Here is a 16,713-nt window from a genome sequence, read left to right on the forward strand (position 1 = left end):
GCCGGTGCGGGCTCCGTCCGCTCTGCACACGGAGACGCGGTCCTCTCACAGGACTGTGCCGGCGGGCAGGGCGCGGGGCTCTGGAAAGCCCCACCCCGCGCACCCGATTTTCGCTAAATTCTCCCCAAAGCCGCGTTCCCGCCGGGCCCCTGGGGGCGGCCCCGGGGCTGTGGGGCGCGGGGCGGGGCCTCGGGCGGGGCGGGGCCTCGGGCGGGGCGGCGCCGGAAGCACGTGGCCGGACGGCGGGGCCAGGCCGCCGCCACTTCCTGCTCGGCGCGTCCCAACGCGGCCGGCGCGGAACTGCGGCACCGGGGAGCGCCGGCGGTGAGTGCTGCCACCTCCGGGGACGGGGGAGCGGGTGGGCCAGCCGGTCAGTCGGTCATTCAGTCAGTTAGTCAGTCCGTCCGTCCGTCCGTCCGTCCCGCTACTGAGTGCTGATAGCGACTGGGCTCCGGTATCGGCAGTGAGTGAGTATCGTCCGTGGCTACCGGCCCTGCCCGGCTCCGGCACCTCCCAGCCCAACCGCGACCCCTCCCTGCACGGCGGGCCCCACTCCCCGAGGCCCCGGCCCGGTTTCCCCCCCGGCCCGGTTTCCCCCCCGGCCCGGTTTCCCCCCCGGCCCGGTTTCCCCCCCGGCCCGGTTTCCCCCCCGGCCCGGTTCCCCCCCGGCCCGGTTTCCCCCCCGGCCCGGTTCCCCCCCGGCCCCGTTCCCCCCGGCCCGGTTTTCCCCCGGCCCGTGGCGGCTGCAGCGCAGCCGGGATCATCCCGCGTCCGGCCCCGGTGTCCGTGCCGCTGGCCCAGCCTCGGGCTGCGGCGTGTCCCGGTGCCGGCGGCCCTGGAGTACCGGAGGAGGCTCTGCTGTGCCCGACGCGCTGCGCCGCCGGTGCTGGGGTGTGCGTTCCTCCCTTTCCCTTGGGATGTTCCTCGCCTTGCCCGGGATGCCCAGTCCCCATCTGTTCCCTCTCACCGGACACGTGGAACCCTAGAACAACAGGAAAACCATGTTACTCTTAAACGTGGTCCTCAAAGGGCCTCTGGGGGGTAAAAAAAAATCTTTAGAAAGGCCTGAAGTGAACGTGAAATGTTTTGTTGTTTTCCAGGGTTCGGGTGTGGAAGAGATATTCCCGTGATCTCTTGAAGGTATAGCTGACACTAGAAAATGCTGTCTTCTTCTCCAGAGCTTTGCTTCTCTCTTTGCACCTCATTTAAAGAAAGTCCAGAGCAGTTGTGTCTCCTCAAACAGCAAATGGGACAAACATGGGGTTTGCATCTCAGTATTTAGCCAAAAATCTCTGTTAGAACACTGAAAATGGGGGCAGAGGCAGTGCCCAGCCCAGCCCACCTCCTGACCCTTTTCCATGTTCCTCTGCAGAGGCTTCTGCAGCTGCAGGCTCACCTGGGCAGCAGGTGAGGGCTGTGCCTTTCTCACCTACTCTGAGAGCCACGTGGTGAGGCACAGCCAGGATAGAATCACATCAGGCACAGAAACAGAGCAGGGGAAGGAAAACAGTCTCCTGACACTGGCCTCTGTGAATAAATATATCTTTGGGCAGGTTTTCATAAATACATTTAGGTTTGACAATTTTCATACCCTCCCAGGTGTGATTTCCATTGGAGTCATGAGCTCCATGGTGATGATTTGCTCATGGAATCCAGGCAATGCAGGGTGCACAAGCAGCCACAGCAGCTGCAGTGAAATGTTTCATCCACCTGCTCTGGAAGGTTTAAATTCCTTGTCAGTTTCAGACTGTCTGTGCCGCTGCAGTGTCTGAGCAGTCTGAAGCATCAGGCAGTCTATGTACCACAAATGGAACTAAATTAAAGCTGGCTCCTACTCTCCTGGTGTCTGACCCTGTGCTTAGATAAGGCAGCATGGTGATTTCCTTGGAAGGAAATCCTTTTTTTTTTCCCTTTCCCATTTTGTTGTCGCAGTCTGTAACAGCCTGACAACAGGGGTGTGTTTTGCCTTCCAAGGCTGCAGAGAGCATGTTTGCTTCTCTGTTCTCCGTTATCAAAAGGGTTAGATTTGACAGTGGAGCTCGAGTAGGGAATGATAAATGAGGAAATGTTTGGAGCTCGCTGATGGGGTGTGGTGGGAGCAGGGCACTTGTCTGAAAAGCCACGTGCAGTGGAAGAAGTAATCTCTGTGTTTGGGCTTGCATTTAGAAGTTTTTAGGAAATGTCAGTGTTTGAAGTTGGGCACGAGGAGCTCTGGGCGCTGTTGGAAGCTGGGAAAGCAGGAGCAGCAGGAGTGCTGGGGGCACTGACAGGGAGAGTCGAGGCAGGTGAGCAGGAGTGGCACGAGGAGGGCTGCCCTGAGCCTCTTCCTTCAGAGTCCCTTCTGCAGAGGGGTGAGCCCTGAGCACCCCAAACCCGCTTCGGGGTTTTGGATGAGTGCTCTAATTAGCTTGTTTGTTATTTCTTGTGTGTTGGCCTTGCTCTTCCTCCCTGCCTCGAGTTGCCAGTGGCACCTCCCTTTGACTGCCTGGTGCTGCTGCTGCATCACATGTGGGATGTCAGGAATCTAGTGGCTCAGATGGAAAATGCTGGCAAGCAGTGTTTGAAAATTATCCCTGTCATTGCCAACTGCAGCCATTTGCAGTTTTGTTAATGGTTAGGAGGAGCTCAGATGTCTGTGATTTTTTTAATTTTAACATTGATAGCCCTTTAGTTGAACTTGAAGGCAGTCCTTACTGCCTGAGGGGCAATCAGGTGTGTTTGAGGAAGGTTGTGCCCTGGGTTCAGCTAGGAGGGCAGCTCCTCTTGGTAGAGGGATGGGGTTCTCCTCTTGCCAGGGGTTTGAAGTTGTTTTTTTTTAAATTAAAGTAATCTAATTCCAAAGTAGGATGTGTCAGTGTGCTGTTGCTCCGTGCAGCCTATCAAATCAGGCAGTCTGTGCAGGATCAATGTGTTTAATGTGTTCTGCACACTCAGGTGTCATGATAGTCCAGCTGTAGCCAAGATGCTTGGAACACAAGCCCTGTGAGAAGTGTTTGAAGGAGCTGGGGCTGTTTAGCCTGGAGAAGAGGAGGCTCAGAGGTGACCTCATTGCTCTCTACACCTTCCTGAAGGGAGGCTGTAGATGGGTGGGTGTTGGTCTCTTCCACCTGGCAGCACTGACAGAACCAGAGGGCACAGTCTCAAGCTATGGCAGGGAAGGTACAGGTTGGGTATTAGGAAAAGATTTTCACTGGAAGAATAATAAAGCGCTGGAATGCTTTTCCCAGGTGTGTGGTAGAATCACCTTCTCTGTGTGTGTTTAAAAAAGACTGGACATGGCACTTGGTGCTATGGTTGAGGTGTTATGGCACAGGTTGGACTGGATGATCTTAGAGATCTCTTCCAACCTCATCATTCTGTGATTCTGTGAGGATAGGTGTGGCACTTGGAGGTGAGCACAGCTGAGAGAACAGGGACCCTGGGGGTCCCTTCCAGCCAAAACCCTGCTATGGTTCTGTGGAAAGGAACATTTGCCCATAGTCTAAACTTTTCACTGGCAAAAGGAAATGTGAAGTTGCAGTCAGGTCCTTCTCTGAGTTACCTGTATGAACTCAGTGAGAGACTGCTTCAGCTTGCCAGTCTGGAAAACAGCAGGACTTTGCTGAGCTCCTCTTCCCTGTCCTTTAAGCTGTGTGTGTCTGCTTTGCTGTGGGATGCCTGACGTGGCTGTTTGTCTTTCCTGAAGAGGAAGGGCACGGCTGCGGCCTGAGCATGAGGATGGTGGGCAGCAGGGGCTCAGGGTTGCGCGGTGGTGCTGATGTTGGGTGTTGCTTGTTTCCCAGGTGTACGTGCTGAGCAAGAGGAAGAGGAAGAGCCCTGCATCACGGCAGTCACGTGTGGAGCTGAGAGCAGGAGGAGCTGTGCTTTGACCTGCTGAGCAGGATGGATCAGAGTGAGTGCAGTGCTGGCTGCCTGTTTGTGCTGCAGAGTGCCCATGAGTCAGCTCCTGGATGCCTGGGAGACACCAGGGCTGTTCAGCTGCAAGTTTTTAGCAGTGGTCACTGCTCACTGCATGTCACTTTATTATCCACTGGGGACAGTAGGGGAGGAAGGAGTACTTGGGTTCTGTTTTGGAGCTCACTAAAACCACAGCCCCTTCAGGAGGATTTGTTACTGTGCTACATTGCTGAAGGCCTCTTCTCACACCTCATAAGCACATGTGAATATTGGGAATGTGCTTGATTGGAGCTCTGGTCTCGCTGTGTGGGTAGGAGTTCCAACCTGTGTGCTCCAGCCTGTTTGAAACAGGGACCCCTCGTGAAGCTGACAAAAATGTTAAAGTTTGGAGCCTCCATTTGGTCTGTTAAATATTTTTCTGACTACAGCCTTTCAGGAGCTACTGTACTTTTTCTTCCTTTCTACAGCTTCTAAAGCTAGGTAGTGGTGTAAAGTAGGTTTGTTGTCTCTACTTACCACCTTGTTCTTTCGTATATTTAGCATATTAGGTGTTGTGTTTACTTAGGAACCTGGGTAAGAGCAGAGAGCCTTCTTAATGGGAACCTTTAGGTTCTTTAAATACCATCATCACACAAGTTACATCTGCGCAAAGCTCACAAATCTGAGTTTTAGTATGTGTGTGCAACTAAGTGGATTTAAACAGTGCCATGCAACTCTTCTTCACCAGCCAAGAAGCTGAACTTCATCCAGCAGTTTTCATGTCTAGAAGAAGCTATATGAATTCCATGGGAGTAATGAATGCAGAAATACTGACAGGCTTTCAGAGGAAGTGTCCCATGTCCTGTACCCTGTGTTTGGTGTGGTCATGAACTCAGAGTGAGGCAGTCTCAGGGAGGCAGGGTGACTTTACCACATCCCTGTACTACCGGGCTGGCAAGGGAGCAGGCTGTGAGCTGTGAGCACACTCGCCCTTGGGCTGGCATCACAGGACAGCTGGGCTGGGAAGGAGCCTCTGGCAGTTTCAGCCCTGATTTAAAGCAGAGAGACCCGGGGCTGCTTGCCCAGGGCTGTGCCTAGCTGAGGTCCTCAAGAATGGAGGCTCCAGAGTCTTTCTGGGCAACAGAGTTACGTTTAAATGGAAATCCCTGTATTTTGTTATTTTGTGGTCATTCTCTGTCAAGTTCTTGCTGGGCAGGTCTGTGGTGGTTCTGTCTTGTTTATTCCCCGTACCCCAGGTGTTTGTGATTGTGAATAAATCCTTCAGAGCTTCCCCTCCCTGAGCAGTAGCAGTCCCAGCTTGACCTTCCAGGACACATGTTCCAATCCCTTAATGGTTTTAGTGGCTCCTTGTTGCGCTCGCTCCAGTCTGGAGAGCCCCAGGAGTTCTCAGCAAAGTGTGTGTGGCCTGATGACCTCCCTGGTGTGGCAGAGAACTCGGTAATCGCCCCTTTAGAGGCCAAAGCAGTTGGGCTGAAGTAATAGTTATGGTTAATGCAAATGCATCCTTAATTAGTGTTTGCTGTTCTGCGTTGGAGCACAGGTGGCTGTTAAATCTGCTCAGTTTGATGGTCTGTGTGCAGAGCTCCACAACTCACCTGAGCAATTTCAAGAAGACCAAAAGTACCACTTGAAGGTTTATTTTGAACACATGACCATTCTGATTTAACCATTTGATTTTTTGTAGACTTAGACTCTTCACTTTCCAGAATATTTACTGGCTATGATGATCCTGAGAATACTGAAGTGTATGAAGATGAACTTTATCTCGAGGAGTCATCCAGTGAGCAGAGTGTTGATAGTGAGGTGGAGTTTCATCTCTATAGCCAGATCCACTATTCCCAGGATCTTGCAGAAGTCAGAACACGGGAAATGGGTGAGGAAGCTGACGCTGGAGAAGTCGTGGGTCAAAGTTCCGGGCTAGCTGGGAAACAGGATGAAGATGAGAATCTCGCTGAGCTCACTCATGGTGGCACTCGGCTTTCAGATGAGTCCGAGGTCATTGTCCTGTCTGACACCCCAGAGGAAGACAGCATCTACAAAAGCAAGGCAAAGAGGTCAAGGTGCTCCTCTTCAGCTCCAGGTAAAGCACACACCCGCCCGGCGTCCTCCACGCCAAATCACGCCAAAGCTGCTGGATGCAGTGCCTGGTGCCCCCCTGAGCCTGCGGTGGCCACACCAAGGAAGACGAGCAGCCCTAGTGGGAGGCCTGCCCCAGTCCTTCCTGCCGGACCCGACAGCCCCCAGGACGTGCTGGTGATAGACAACAGCTCGGAGGAGGAGGAGGAGAGCCTGATCTCTGGCGGCGAGGACATCGAGAGCTGGATGCTGCTGGGAGCTGGTGCCGATGACACGGATGGAGACATCATGCTGAACCTCGAGGGCTGTGCCATGCCTGCCAGGAAAGGTCAGTGCTTTTCATTGGCTTGTTGGTTCTTGTGTGGGGACAGCAGTTTGTCTGCAGTGACGCTGATGCCAGTATTGAAAGATGAACAGAAGGCAAAGCTGTGGTAAATGAAATGGTCGTCATTTGTTCCATTTCAATACCTTTAATTCAGCAGCATGGCATGCAGAAGGAAAAACAGCATTTTTCCTGGTAGAAATTTAGAAGTAATATCAGAGTGGTTTATACTGTGAGCTTTTCAACCTTGCCATGTATTTTGTGTTTCTGAGAGTGTATAAGAAGTTGCTGTGTGCCAGACCAGAGGCTTTTCAGCTCAGGGCAGGATGAGCCGTAACAGGAAGGAGGCAAGGGGCAGAGGGGAGACCTGAGCATTTCCCCTGCCTGAATTCAGCAGGTGACTGCCCCCTCAGCACTCTCCACAGTTTGGGCTGTTCATCTGAAGCTGTCTGACTCTTCTTATGTGGATTCTGCCCTGAACCCAGGGAGGTTTCTCCCCAGCTACTGGAGTCGGACATTGTGTTGTTTTGATAAACGTTCCTCCCCATTACAGCAAAGAAGGCCATGAAGGTGGTGGTCAGTGCCACAGAGTTTGAGCAGGTGTCTGTAATGACCATGGTGTGTAGCATGCCCTGTGTCACCAGCAGCTGCAGCCTCTGCTGGATGGTCAGCCACGATTTCCTCTTGCTGGGCACAAAGGCCATTGCTGGGAACAGCATCCCCCTGCCAGGCTGAGGGAAGCCATCACCCAAAGGCTCCAGAAGGAGATAAAGAAGGGAAGTTTATAAATGAAGTGAAATAGACCGTACTCTGAAAGAAGTTAAAAAACTATGTATGTCAGACTTTATTTGGTGCACATGTGAGTGAGGTTTTGCATGGCATGGAGCATTCTGTGACCCTGATCTGCAGGCTGACTTCAGTGGGGATTTTTGTCAGAGTGTCTGTAAACAGTGCTGCTGTTCTGCTGCTGCACTGTTTGGGAGGAAAGAGGTGAGGAATGGGCTTTGCCTTCTTTGATGAAGCACGTATTTCAGGGCTATAAATGTTTGATACCCCTCTGCTGGAGTTGTGTGTGTTTTTGCATAGCTTAGCACAGTTTGTGGCCGTGCAGACTTCTATGTAAAGCACTCTGTCACTGCATCAGAGGCCCTAATAAGCACACCATGTTTGGAATTCATGTTGTTTTTTCCTCCTTACAAATCTTTTTAAAGTTTCTAAGAATTGCCTTTCAGGTGTGCCAGTGCTGGCTGAGGGGGCTGTTAAAAATCAAATGGATGTTTGGTACCAGGGGGCAGTTTTTGCTAAGTTATGCCGCATTTTTGTGACAAACACTGTAATGTTTCTGGGTCATAGTGAATGTTGGCAATAAGCAAGCCACATACAGAGCAGATAGCAGGGCTAGAATTTCCCTGCACTGTGTGAATGGATCACGCTGGTCAGAACTGCAATTGTTTTGTAGAGTGTAGAGAACATGAACAGTTTTAGTGGGCAGTCAGAGGCAGTCATATGAGGTCATAAATACACCTGCTCTTCTCCTGCTCTGGTTCTGTTCTCAACAGTGGGCCAGAACCTTCTCCAAACTCCTCCAGATTCTGGTGGATGGAATTCAAGTGGCTCTGGTGCACAAAAGTTTGGTTTAGCTGCTCCTTTTCTATCACACACTGTGATCCCCATGCAAGGACATAGGCTTAGGATAAATTGTGTTGTAGGTATGTGTGTGCAATGAAAAACCAAAACAGCATCAAAGTAGTTGTAGGGAAGAGAAGCCATAAATGTTCCTAATGTACAATAACTGTGATTTGTTTACTGAGCTTGTGTCTCTCATCCTGTGGACAATAATATGTAACTTGTCTAAGAGAAGATATCCTTGCCCATGGCAAGGGTTTGGAACAAGATGATCTTTAAGGCCTCTTGGAACCAAAACCATTCTGGGATTTTGTGATTCTATAAATGACTCTGCTGAAACATGAATATAAAAATTATTGGTTTAAAGAAATGTATTTTAAAAATATGTGTATTGGCAAATTACCCTCTCAGAGATATTCTCTGCTCATTATTTTGAAATATTTTGGGACATGCACAGTTCTGTTTTCAGGGTTTCTGGGGAATGAGGGAGGTGTTTTGGTGACAGCAGTGTATATAAATTACAGCTTCAGGGCCCGTGGTATCCGTAGGGATGGTCCCAGTTTGCAAGAGCTCAGGAGGCCTTGCCTTTGCCTTCTCCCCTGGAGCTGCCCGTGAGTGCACCCTGGACTGGCCTCCCGTGACAGTGCTGTGGTGTCCAGGGCCCCGTTTGCTTCCGTGGAAAAGGGAGCTGCAGCGTGAGCACTCCTGTGGCAGTAAGAGCAGCCAGTTGTGCCGCCCGTTTGGTGAGTCTGTCCTCACATCCGAGTCCCTGAGCAGGGCTGCTGAGCTGCCCCTGCGTCAGAGCACTCCTGGAGGGAAGGAATGGAGCACATCTCCTTGTCCTGCTCCCTCCCCTACGCCTCACCCGCCCAGCCTGCTCGTGTCTAACAGCCTTCTTACTGTAGTATTCCCTTTGAGCAAACGCCCTGTCCTGTGCCTCTGGAGCTCAGAGAGCCTTTCCCCTCTGCAGCTCCAGTGCCAGCCTCAGTGGGCAGGACAGAGGTGTTGTTTGGCTGTGGGGCACGAGCCCTGGGTGCTGGTGGCAGGTCAGAGTTACCTGCTGGTCCTCACCTGTCATCCTTGGGGTTTGTGGCTGGCCCGCGAGTGTTCCACGCGCAGATGGGAGGCTTCCCTCCCCTCTGCCCTGCTTCCTTCCCCATGGTTTCAGGTGCCTCTCGGGTTTGGTTTTGCTTTTCTAATACCGCACTAAGCCACAGCGTATTTTTGCCTGCGTTTCTGTAAAATTCCAAAAGGCAGGACGAGGTACGTGTGTGTCCCCACCTGTCAGGGGTGGTTTTCCTGGTGTGACTGTCAGAAAACTGCCTGATGATGCTGCTGTGCTTATAGGGTCCTGCCTTCTTCCAGGGTGTTTCAAAAATGGCAAAACCAGCAAATCTAGGTCTGTGGTATAATTTGCACTCTTTTTTTTAAATTGAAAGTCTAGCAGTCCCTAATAAAGGTGCAAAAGGAACCATTGCAAACTGCGCCGTGCACTATTGCAGAGAATTCATTTACAGTGTCAGAGTTTCCATGTCTTTAGAGGAGTGTTCTCCCCTCCCACCCCTCTCTGTGCTTTGCAGTAAGAGTTTATATGATAAGAACGTTAATCTCCTGTAGTTGGAAGTCTTTCATCCATTTCTTCATTAAAACCTTCCTTTTAACATATTTCTTCTTCCATGAATGGCTGCAATCCTAATCTCTCTCTCTCTCTCTCTTTTGTGGGTTTTTTTTTTTGGTTTGGTTTTTTGTTTTGTTTTTTTTTTTTTTTTTTTTGGGAAAGACAGCTTTCAGAGCTGCAGCATTGATGTCCGGCCACTAAGGGGTACAAAAAGCAATTTATCTTCTCTCTGTTATGTCCTTTGCTCGCCTGGCCCCTTTCTCAGAGGCTGGGTGTGAGTATGATTGCACTCTGGGCTTGGCAAGTTTGTGCTGTGTGGCTGCTTCTGACTCCAAAGAGCACTTGTAAAATGGAAGGGAGAAAAAAAGAAGCGTGTTTGAACATGTAGTGAATGGAAACATAACAATATGCCTAAAACGGAAAAGAAAATTAATTTGAAAGCATTTAATTTTTGCCTCTTCCCTAGGAAATAATATAGGAAGGAGTCTTCTGTTTGGTGGCAGTAACTGCAGCTTATGGAGTCAGAATGGAAATAGCAGTCTCCAATAAATTTGACTTAATTTTTATCCCTATCAGAAAGGAAATGCCCTTTGTGAACTATCAGTGTTTGAAATGGCTTTCTCTCGACATTGACCCTAAATTTATCTTAACTGTGGGGCACTGCAGAAAAAATCTGACCACCTCTGTATTTCTTTTCTGTGTGTTCTGTTATTCAGATCCCTCCGTTTGTTTCTAAATGGTGAAAAGGTGTAAGCTTACAACAAAATACAATGAGTTGTGCTTTGCTTCTTTTCCTTGACAGCTGCTTTTGAATGTGACCTTTGCATCCTACAGTATGTTTTTGTTCTGGAGTTTTGTGGTTTGTAGCAACAACTTTTTTTTTTCTTACCATATGTTTTTCCTGCCTGCTTCTTTTTTTCCTACCATTTGGTAGTCATACCAAAAATGACTACCATAAATTTGTCATTTTTCTAGGCCAGATAAGTGCTCTGTATAGAGTCACACTTCCTTTTGCTTCTTGTGGAATCACTGGGTTCAATCTCAAACAAAGTTGCTTTCAGAAGTAAAAAGATTTCCAGGTGGAAATGTCTTCCACAATGAAAATGCTTTTGTTGTTAATTTCTCGATGGGGTACCGTTGATCCGTAGAGGCGTGTGCTGCGTTTCCCAAGGGCAGCAGGGCTCTGTGGTGTGGAAGGGGTGTGCAGCTCTGCAATCCTGGTAGGGACACAGGGGAGGGCAGGGCCAGCTGGGGCAGGACACACGGGACAGGTGTGCAGCTCTGCAGTCCTGGTAGGGACACGGGGGAGGGCAGGGCCGGCTGGGGCAGGGCTCACGGGACAGGTGTGCGGCTCTGCAGTCCGTGTGTTCAGCAGCAGGCTGTAATTGGTGTGGCTGTGTGCATGGGCACTGCCACCAAAGGGACACAGGGGAGGGCAGGGCCACGCTGTCCCAGGCCAGCACGGAGCTCCTCCTGCCCCTGCCCCTGCCCACAGGGGCAGCCAGGGCTGGGGCACAGCCGGGGCACAGCGCTGCTGGGCGGCACAGCCCCTTGCCACGCGCTGCTGAGCCCCTCTGTGGCCGCTTGTCCCTGCTGAGCCCCGCGGTCTGGGGGCTCTCCTGTGCTTCGGGGGCTCTTCTTCTCGCTTGCGCCTGCTGCAGCCCTGCCGTCATGGAAATGCGGTGGGAGTGGTTTGTGCATGAGTTCCTGCAGCAGAACGCGCCCGGAGCGGGAGGGAGGCAGCAGTGGGAATCCACCTACCCCTCCGAAGATACAACACATGCATATGGATGTTTTGATTAAAGAAAAAATCTTAATCTTCTTCGCCGCGTTATGTGGATACACTCGAATCTCTTGATTACTTAAGAAAAAAAATTAATAAAACTAATAAAGTTCCTTTGCAAATCCAAAGAGATCGAGGCTAAGCACATCCTGCAACCTGAGCAGCCCCTTGTATCTGTTCAGACTCCGTCACTGCTGTGGACCTGGCTCTCATTTACATTTCCTCTGGCTTGGGATTGCTGACTAGGTTTTCTGCAAGAGTGCCCATGCTTACATGGTCATATATTCTGTGTGACTTTTTTTCGCTTTTCCCACCTTTTTTTCCCACTGTTTTGGTGATAGTTATAAGGGGATTTCCCACCCTTTTTTTGTCAGTTTGATTTTTCTTCCCCGTCCCTATTTCTTTGGGTTTCTTACAGGTGATAACAAACTGTCACACTGCAACTGAATTTTTGAATGCTGATGGGAAACTGATTTAATCCTTTGGAAGGAGAAGCTCTAGGTGTTTAAACAAAAAAAGTGCAGTAGAGACTATAGTGGATACAGCGGACATGGGGAAGAAGTAAAGTTTGGGGTGAGCAGGCAGGTGTAGGGGGACAGAGATCTGACCCTGCACCCTGCAGCACCTCTGCAGTGGTGCTGGCCATGAGGCAGGGCGGTGTGGTCACTCCTTTCACGCTGAATCTGCAGGAAATGCAGAGTGGCTCCTCGGGCTGCTGCAGCACTCCGTGCGTGCTCAGGTACACACATTGCTTGGCGCAGGCTGGCAAGCGAGGGTGATGGCAGTGGTGGTGTTTCTGTTGTGTTAGTGTGTATAGCTGGTGTTTGCAGAGCCCATGCTGGTGAGCGCAGTGTGCTGTGACCGTGTCCCACACGGAGCAGCCCCGCTCCAAGGGCTTGGCCAGGGGAGGAGGATTGGGACATGCTGCTGAGCAAGGGTGCACACTCCAGCTCCTGTGCCCTCCCTCACTCCCAGCTCCCTGCACAACTCCCCTCCAGCACGACAGGGTTTGTACTCACGGCATTTGGGTTGGAGCTGTTTCTTTTCACCTGGCAATGTTGAGCAGTGGCACGGTTTCCCACCTGCCAGGCTCAGCCACTCCTCTCCCTGGTGGGGGTGTTTGACTGCTTTTCCTCTAAAGCTTTTGCTGATGGCTCTGATTTCACATTATGTGGGGCATTCCCAGCTATCCAGAGTATGTCCTGTCAGACAATGACATTAGCAGTGAGAAAGAAGAAAATTGAAGCTCTGTCCAGTCCTGGACTTTTGTTGGTGGATGTGGGTCACCAAGGGTAGCATGTCTCCCATGCACTGCTGAGAGCCCCATGCACAGAGCCAGCTGCAGAGGTGTTTCTGTCACCAGTCTGGTGTGGTTTGGCACTGGTTTGGTGCACTCTGCCCTCACTTTGGTGTGAGTTCTGCGTGTTCCTTTGCTGCCTTGACACAGCCTCAGGTGTGCGTGGCGATCGGTGTTCCTTTGTTCACACTTTTGGAGTGGGGATGAGGAGAATGCCCTCAGAGAGCCTGAGCAGGCCCATTGGAGACAGCAGGTTCCAGTGACAGTGACAAAAGCACCTCTTTGCCCTAAGTGGGCAGATTTCAGTGCATTTTGCTGTCCTGCATTGTGCTGCATGGGTGGTTGTGGGTGCCTGTCCTTGCTCCGAGCCCCCGAGGCACCAGGAACAGCCAGGCATCCTCAGGACAAATCTTCCTCCATCAACTCCTTTAAAGCCTCAGCAGCCGGGCCGTGAGGGGGGAGCATGGGGGAAGCTGCCAGATGCTCTTTTCGGTCTCTTTTTGAAACTCTCTGTGCATGGTGGAGCAGCAGAGCTGGCCGTACCCTGCCGGAGCAGGGGCAGCACGGCGGCCCTGCCTCCTGCTGCACTGCCCTTGCCAAGGTAAGACACCCCTGCACGGGGGCCTGTGCCCGTGGAGCCTCACCTGCCGGGCCGGGGGCGTGGGGCTGGCTCCCCGGGGCTGTGGGACGTGTGAGCACAGCGCTCGGATGTGTGGGTGTGCTGGGCGTCGCCCTGCCCTGTGCTGGCACGGCGTGTCTGGCACAGCAGCCTGAGGGGACGGCGGCCAGCCTGGAGCAGTGTCACTGGTGTCCCGTGTCCTGCCGTGAGCGGGGCAGCAGCGTGCCCAGCCCTGGGGCTGTGTCAGAGCCCTCAGCCAGTGACAGCCCAGCACCAAGCTCCAGGACACGGGCAAAGCTGGCAGCCTTTGTGCTGAGGGGATGCCCTCACCGGGATTTTAATTATTATAGCTTTTTTTGGAGTAAAAAGAGCAGAGAAGAGATCCCTCTGAGAAATCAGTGTCAGCAGTTGGAGGAGAGGGACAATTCAGGGGGCGTTGGTGCTGTGTGTGTCTGTGTGTCTCACATTGGGATGTTTGTGTGACTGAGGTTTTCAGAGAGCAAGCCCAAGTGTTTGAAACACACTCTTTTGTTAAAAATGAAGCCTAGAAGCTGAGCTTTGGTCGCTCACTTGTGATTTTTGTAATAGTTTTTTTTGTTTTGAGGAGCAGCCTAGTGCAGGTGAAACAGGGCCGTTCTTGTCATTTCCCTAAAAATGGAGTGCCTTGGTGGTGGCTGGAGGTCACGGTCCTTTGTGTTGGGCTGTGGTTTGTGTCTCCGGCTGTGGTGAGAGGGCCCCAGGGGCTGCTGCTCCAGGGCCAGCAGCAGCAGCAGGAGCCGTGGGCAGTGCTGGGCTCAGCAGGGACCCCCAGCCCGCCCTGCCCCAAATCCCCAAATCCCCAAATCCCCGCGTGCGCCGTCCCCACGCCGCGCTGCGCCCCATACCCAGCCCGGCTGCTGCTGGGGAAAACTCCTACTGTGCAGCACAGTACAGCAGCCAGAATACCCTTGAAAATGCGAATGGCGTGGTTTTGAGGTGTCAGTGATGTGATTTTATGTTTTTAACACTAATGACATGTTTGTGACGTATGTCAGTGATGTAATTTTTTTTTTTTTTTTTTTTTTTTTTTTTGTGGCACACACGTGCAATCTCCAAAGGACAAAAGCTGGAAACCACTTTTCCCTTTTATGGAAATGCACAGTCAAAAATAATTTCCCAGTGAACTTAAATAATTACAAGGAGCACATGGAATTTTAAATTTGAAAGCTTGACTAATCCTGAGTGGCTTTGTGAAGCTTGAAATCTGCAGGAATTTGAAGGAGAAAGCAGGCTCTTTAGGAGCTGAATTCTTCACAAAAGAAAATTTTTCTGGTCCTACTTTATTTTAGCGTTGTAGGAAAGGCTGAAAATTCATAAGGGGTAACTTCACTGGGACTCTATTTCTTTTTAGTTTGGCAAATACCTGATCTCTTTTCCATCAGTGAGACTGAGACCATTTCTCAGTCAACGTTCTTCCATTGCCACTCCAGGTTTTATCTATAGGGAAGAGACTCACTCAAAAAATAGATATAAATGGAATACATGTCCCACAGTCCTGGTCAGTGCTTCAGAAAGTGTTTAGATTCAAGAACAGTTCATTCAGGTGTTGCTCTTCTCTCCTGTAGCTGCTCTGAGAATATAAGCCTGCAAAGAGAACAACTGGGCAGGTGGGACGGGCAGGTGAGGGTTAATATATCCAGCTGGTCGTTTTATTTTTTAATGTTATACTTACCATCCACAAGGAAAACATGAAAACTACTGTTAAATGTCAGTTCATTCAAGGACACAGAAAAGCATTAAAAAATGCTCTTCCAGCCTGAATGGAGGATTTACACAGCCAGCGAGTTCTTTTCAGTTTGTTTCCTAACATTTAGCTTTGTTCTTGTAATTTCAAAATTTATTAACAAAAGAAAATGCTACATGAGGCACAATTCTGTACAAAACAAATGAAAAATTTGAGTCATCAGATAATTCTTATCCAGGAAAAGAAAAAACAAAAAGTAAGAAAATCAAAATGACATCAAGGGTTCAGTATCAGGGTGTTTTCACCCAGCCCCACACTAAAAATTGTAAGTTCTAATTATTGACCAATGTCAATAGTTAATACCTAATTAATAGAGCAGCTTTAATATTTACACAAATCATAGTGCTGACATAGATCTTCAAAATAATACTTCATTGTATCTTTCCAGAAACAATTACGCTACCTGTGGGCCTTTGATCTCTGTACACTCCAATTTTATTTAACAAAACTAATCCTTGTATATTTGTTTACAGCAAAATCTTTGCTCTTATGCATGTAGTATCCTCTAATTGTGCAAATGCTAAATGTTTAAAATTGCATTTGTTGCTTCCTCTTTGGTTTGACTCTCCAACTCCTGTTTGGTTTTTTTGGTTTGTTTCGTATTTTGATTTTTTTTGTTTGGTTTGGTTTTGGGGTTTTTTGTTTGGTTTTGGTTTAGGTTTTGGTGTTTTTTTTGGAGAGAGATTCCTTAAAATGCATGATGATTACTTTAAAAATGGTAAATAATTTGGAAGGAAACAGAAAAGCAGGAAAAATTCTTGTTTCACTGCAAGTTGGGAAAAGCACAGTAATTATGTTTTTTTTTTCCTTAATAGGAAAGTCTCACTTTCCTTTTGTTTGGGAGTTTTGGCAACAAGTAATAATGGTAATAATTCACATAGACTTTGGCACAAGTTGCTTTGGAAACTGAAAAATTATTGGTGTGTCACGCATCTGCTCCGTGTAGGAGATGTTAAACTTTTCAGTCTTTTCCGTGCAGTCACAGGATCCGTGCTAGGAAATGTGTTTCATTGCTGCAGTGTGGCCTCGGGATGGGTGCTCTCTTCTCTTTGGTGCTGTCGTCCTCGGGCTGGAGCAGGAAAGGAGAGGCAGGAGCTGCGCTGGGGCTCCGTGTGCCCACAGAGACAGTCACTCACTCCTGCTGCCCGTCCCAGTGATACTGCGGGCCCTGAGGGAGCAGAATCATTGCTGGGGCTCTCTAGAGTGCTCTGCTTTTTCTCTCTGCTTTTTCTGATTAAAAATTCATTCACCTCTCTCAAATTCTACCAGTGAGTTTCAGTATCACCCAAAGTGCATTAAATGCCCTCTCCCCACCTTGCCAAAAGGTCTGTAATTCTGCCTTTGAGAGTTCAAATTACACTCCTTGGCCTTTTTGCTCTGTCCCCAAAGTAATCCCCTGACATAGTTTCAAATAATGGGGAGCTCATCTTTGGAATTATGCAGGTAATACCTTTGGTGGCACATGTGATAGTTTGAAAGATACTGTCAGGTTATTATTTAATTGGAATACTGGCAATGTCATATTTTTAAATTATTCATGCTTTTTGAAAACTATGGCGAAGACTAGAAAGCAGCCTGCTGTGTAGTAGCCTTAAAATGTACATTAGTTATCACAATTAAAAAAAAAAAAAAAAAGAAAAGAGAAAAAACCAAAACAAAAAACCTGAGAAACACACCAAAGAAGGCAGAAGA

The 16,713-nt window shown here is 49.7% G+C and overlaps 1 protein-coding gene across 2 annotated transcripts in view; it reads left to right on the forward strand.

Annotated features, from left to right (window-relative positions):
- The first annotated feature begins 275 nt into the window (after window positions 1-275).
- Window positions 276-16,713, forward strand: part of ZCCHC7 (zinc finger CCHC-type containing 7) — a 94,257-nt gene continuing 77,819 nt past the window's right edge. The window contains exons 1-4 of one of the 2 annotated variants that reach the window (XM_058044518.1): window positions 276-324; window positions 1,101-1,140; window positions 3,783-3,892; window positions 5,582-6,301. In XM_058044518.1, the coding sequence (XP_057900501.1) occupies window positions 3,883-3,892; window positions 5,582-6,301 (730 nt within the window). In that variant the 5' untranslated portion in view covers window positions 276-324; window positions 1,101-1,140; window positions 3,783-3,882. Of the gene's footprint in view, window positions 468-1,100; window positions 1,141-3,782; window positions 3,893-5,581; window positions 6,302-16,713 lie in introns of both variants that reach the window. The other variant, XM_058044517.1, reaches the window with a different exon arrangement.

Source organism: Melospiza georgiana, chromosome Z, assembly GCF_028018845.1.
Source record: "Melospiza georgiana isolate bMelGeo1 chromosome Z, bMelGeo1.pri, whole genome shotgun sequence".
Taxonomy (NCBI): Eukaryota; Metazoa; Chordata; class Aves; order Passeriformes; family Passerellidae; genus Melospiza; species Melospiza georgiana.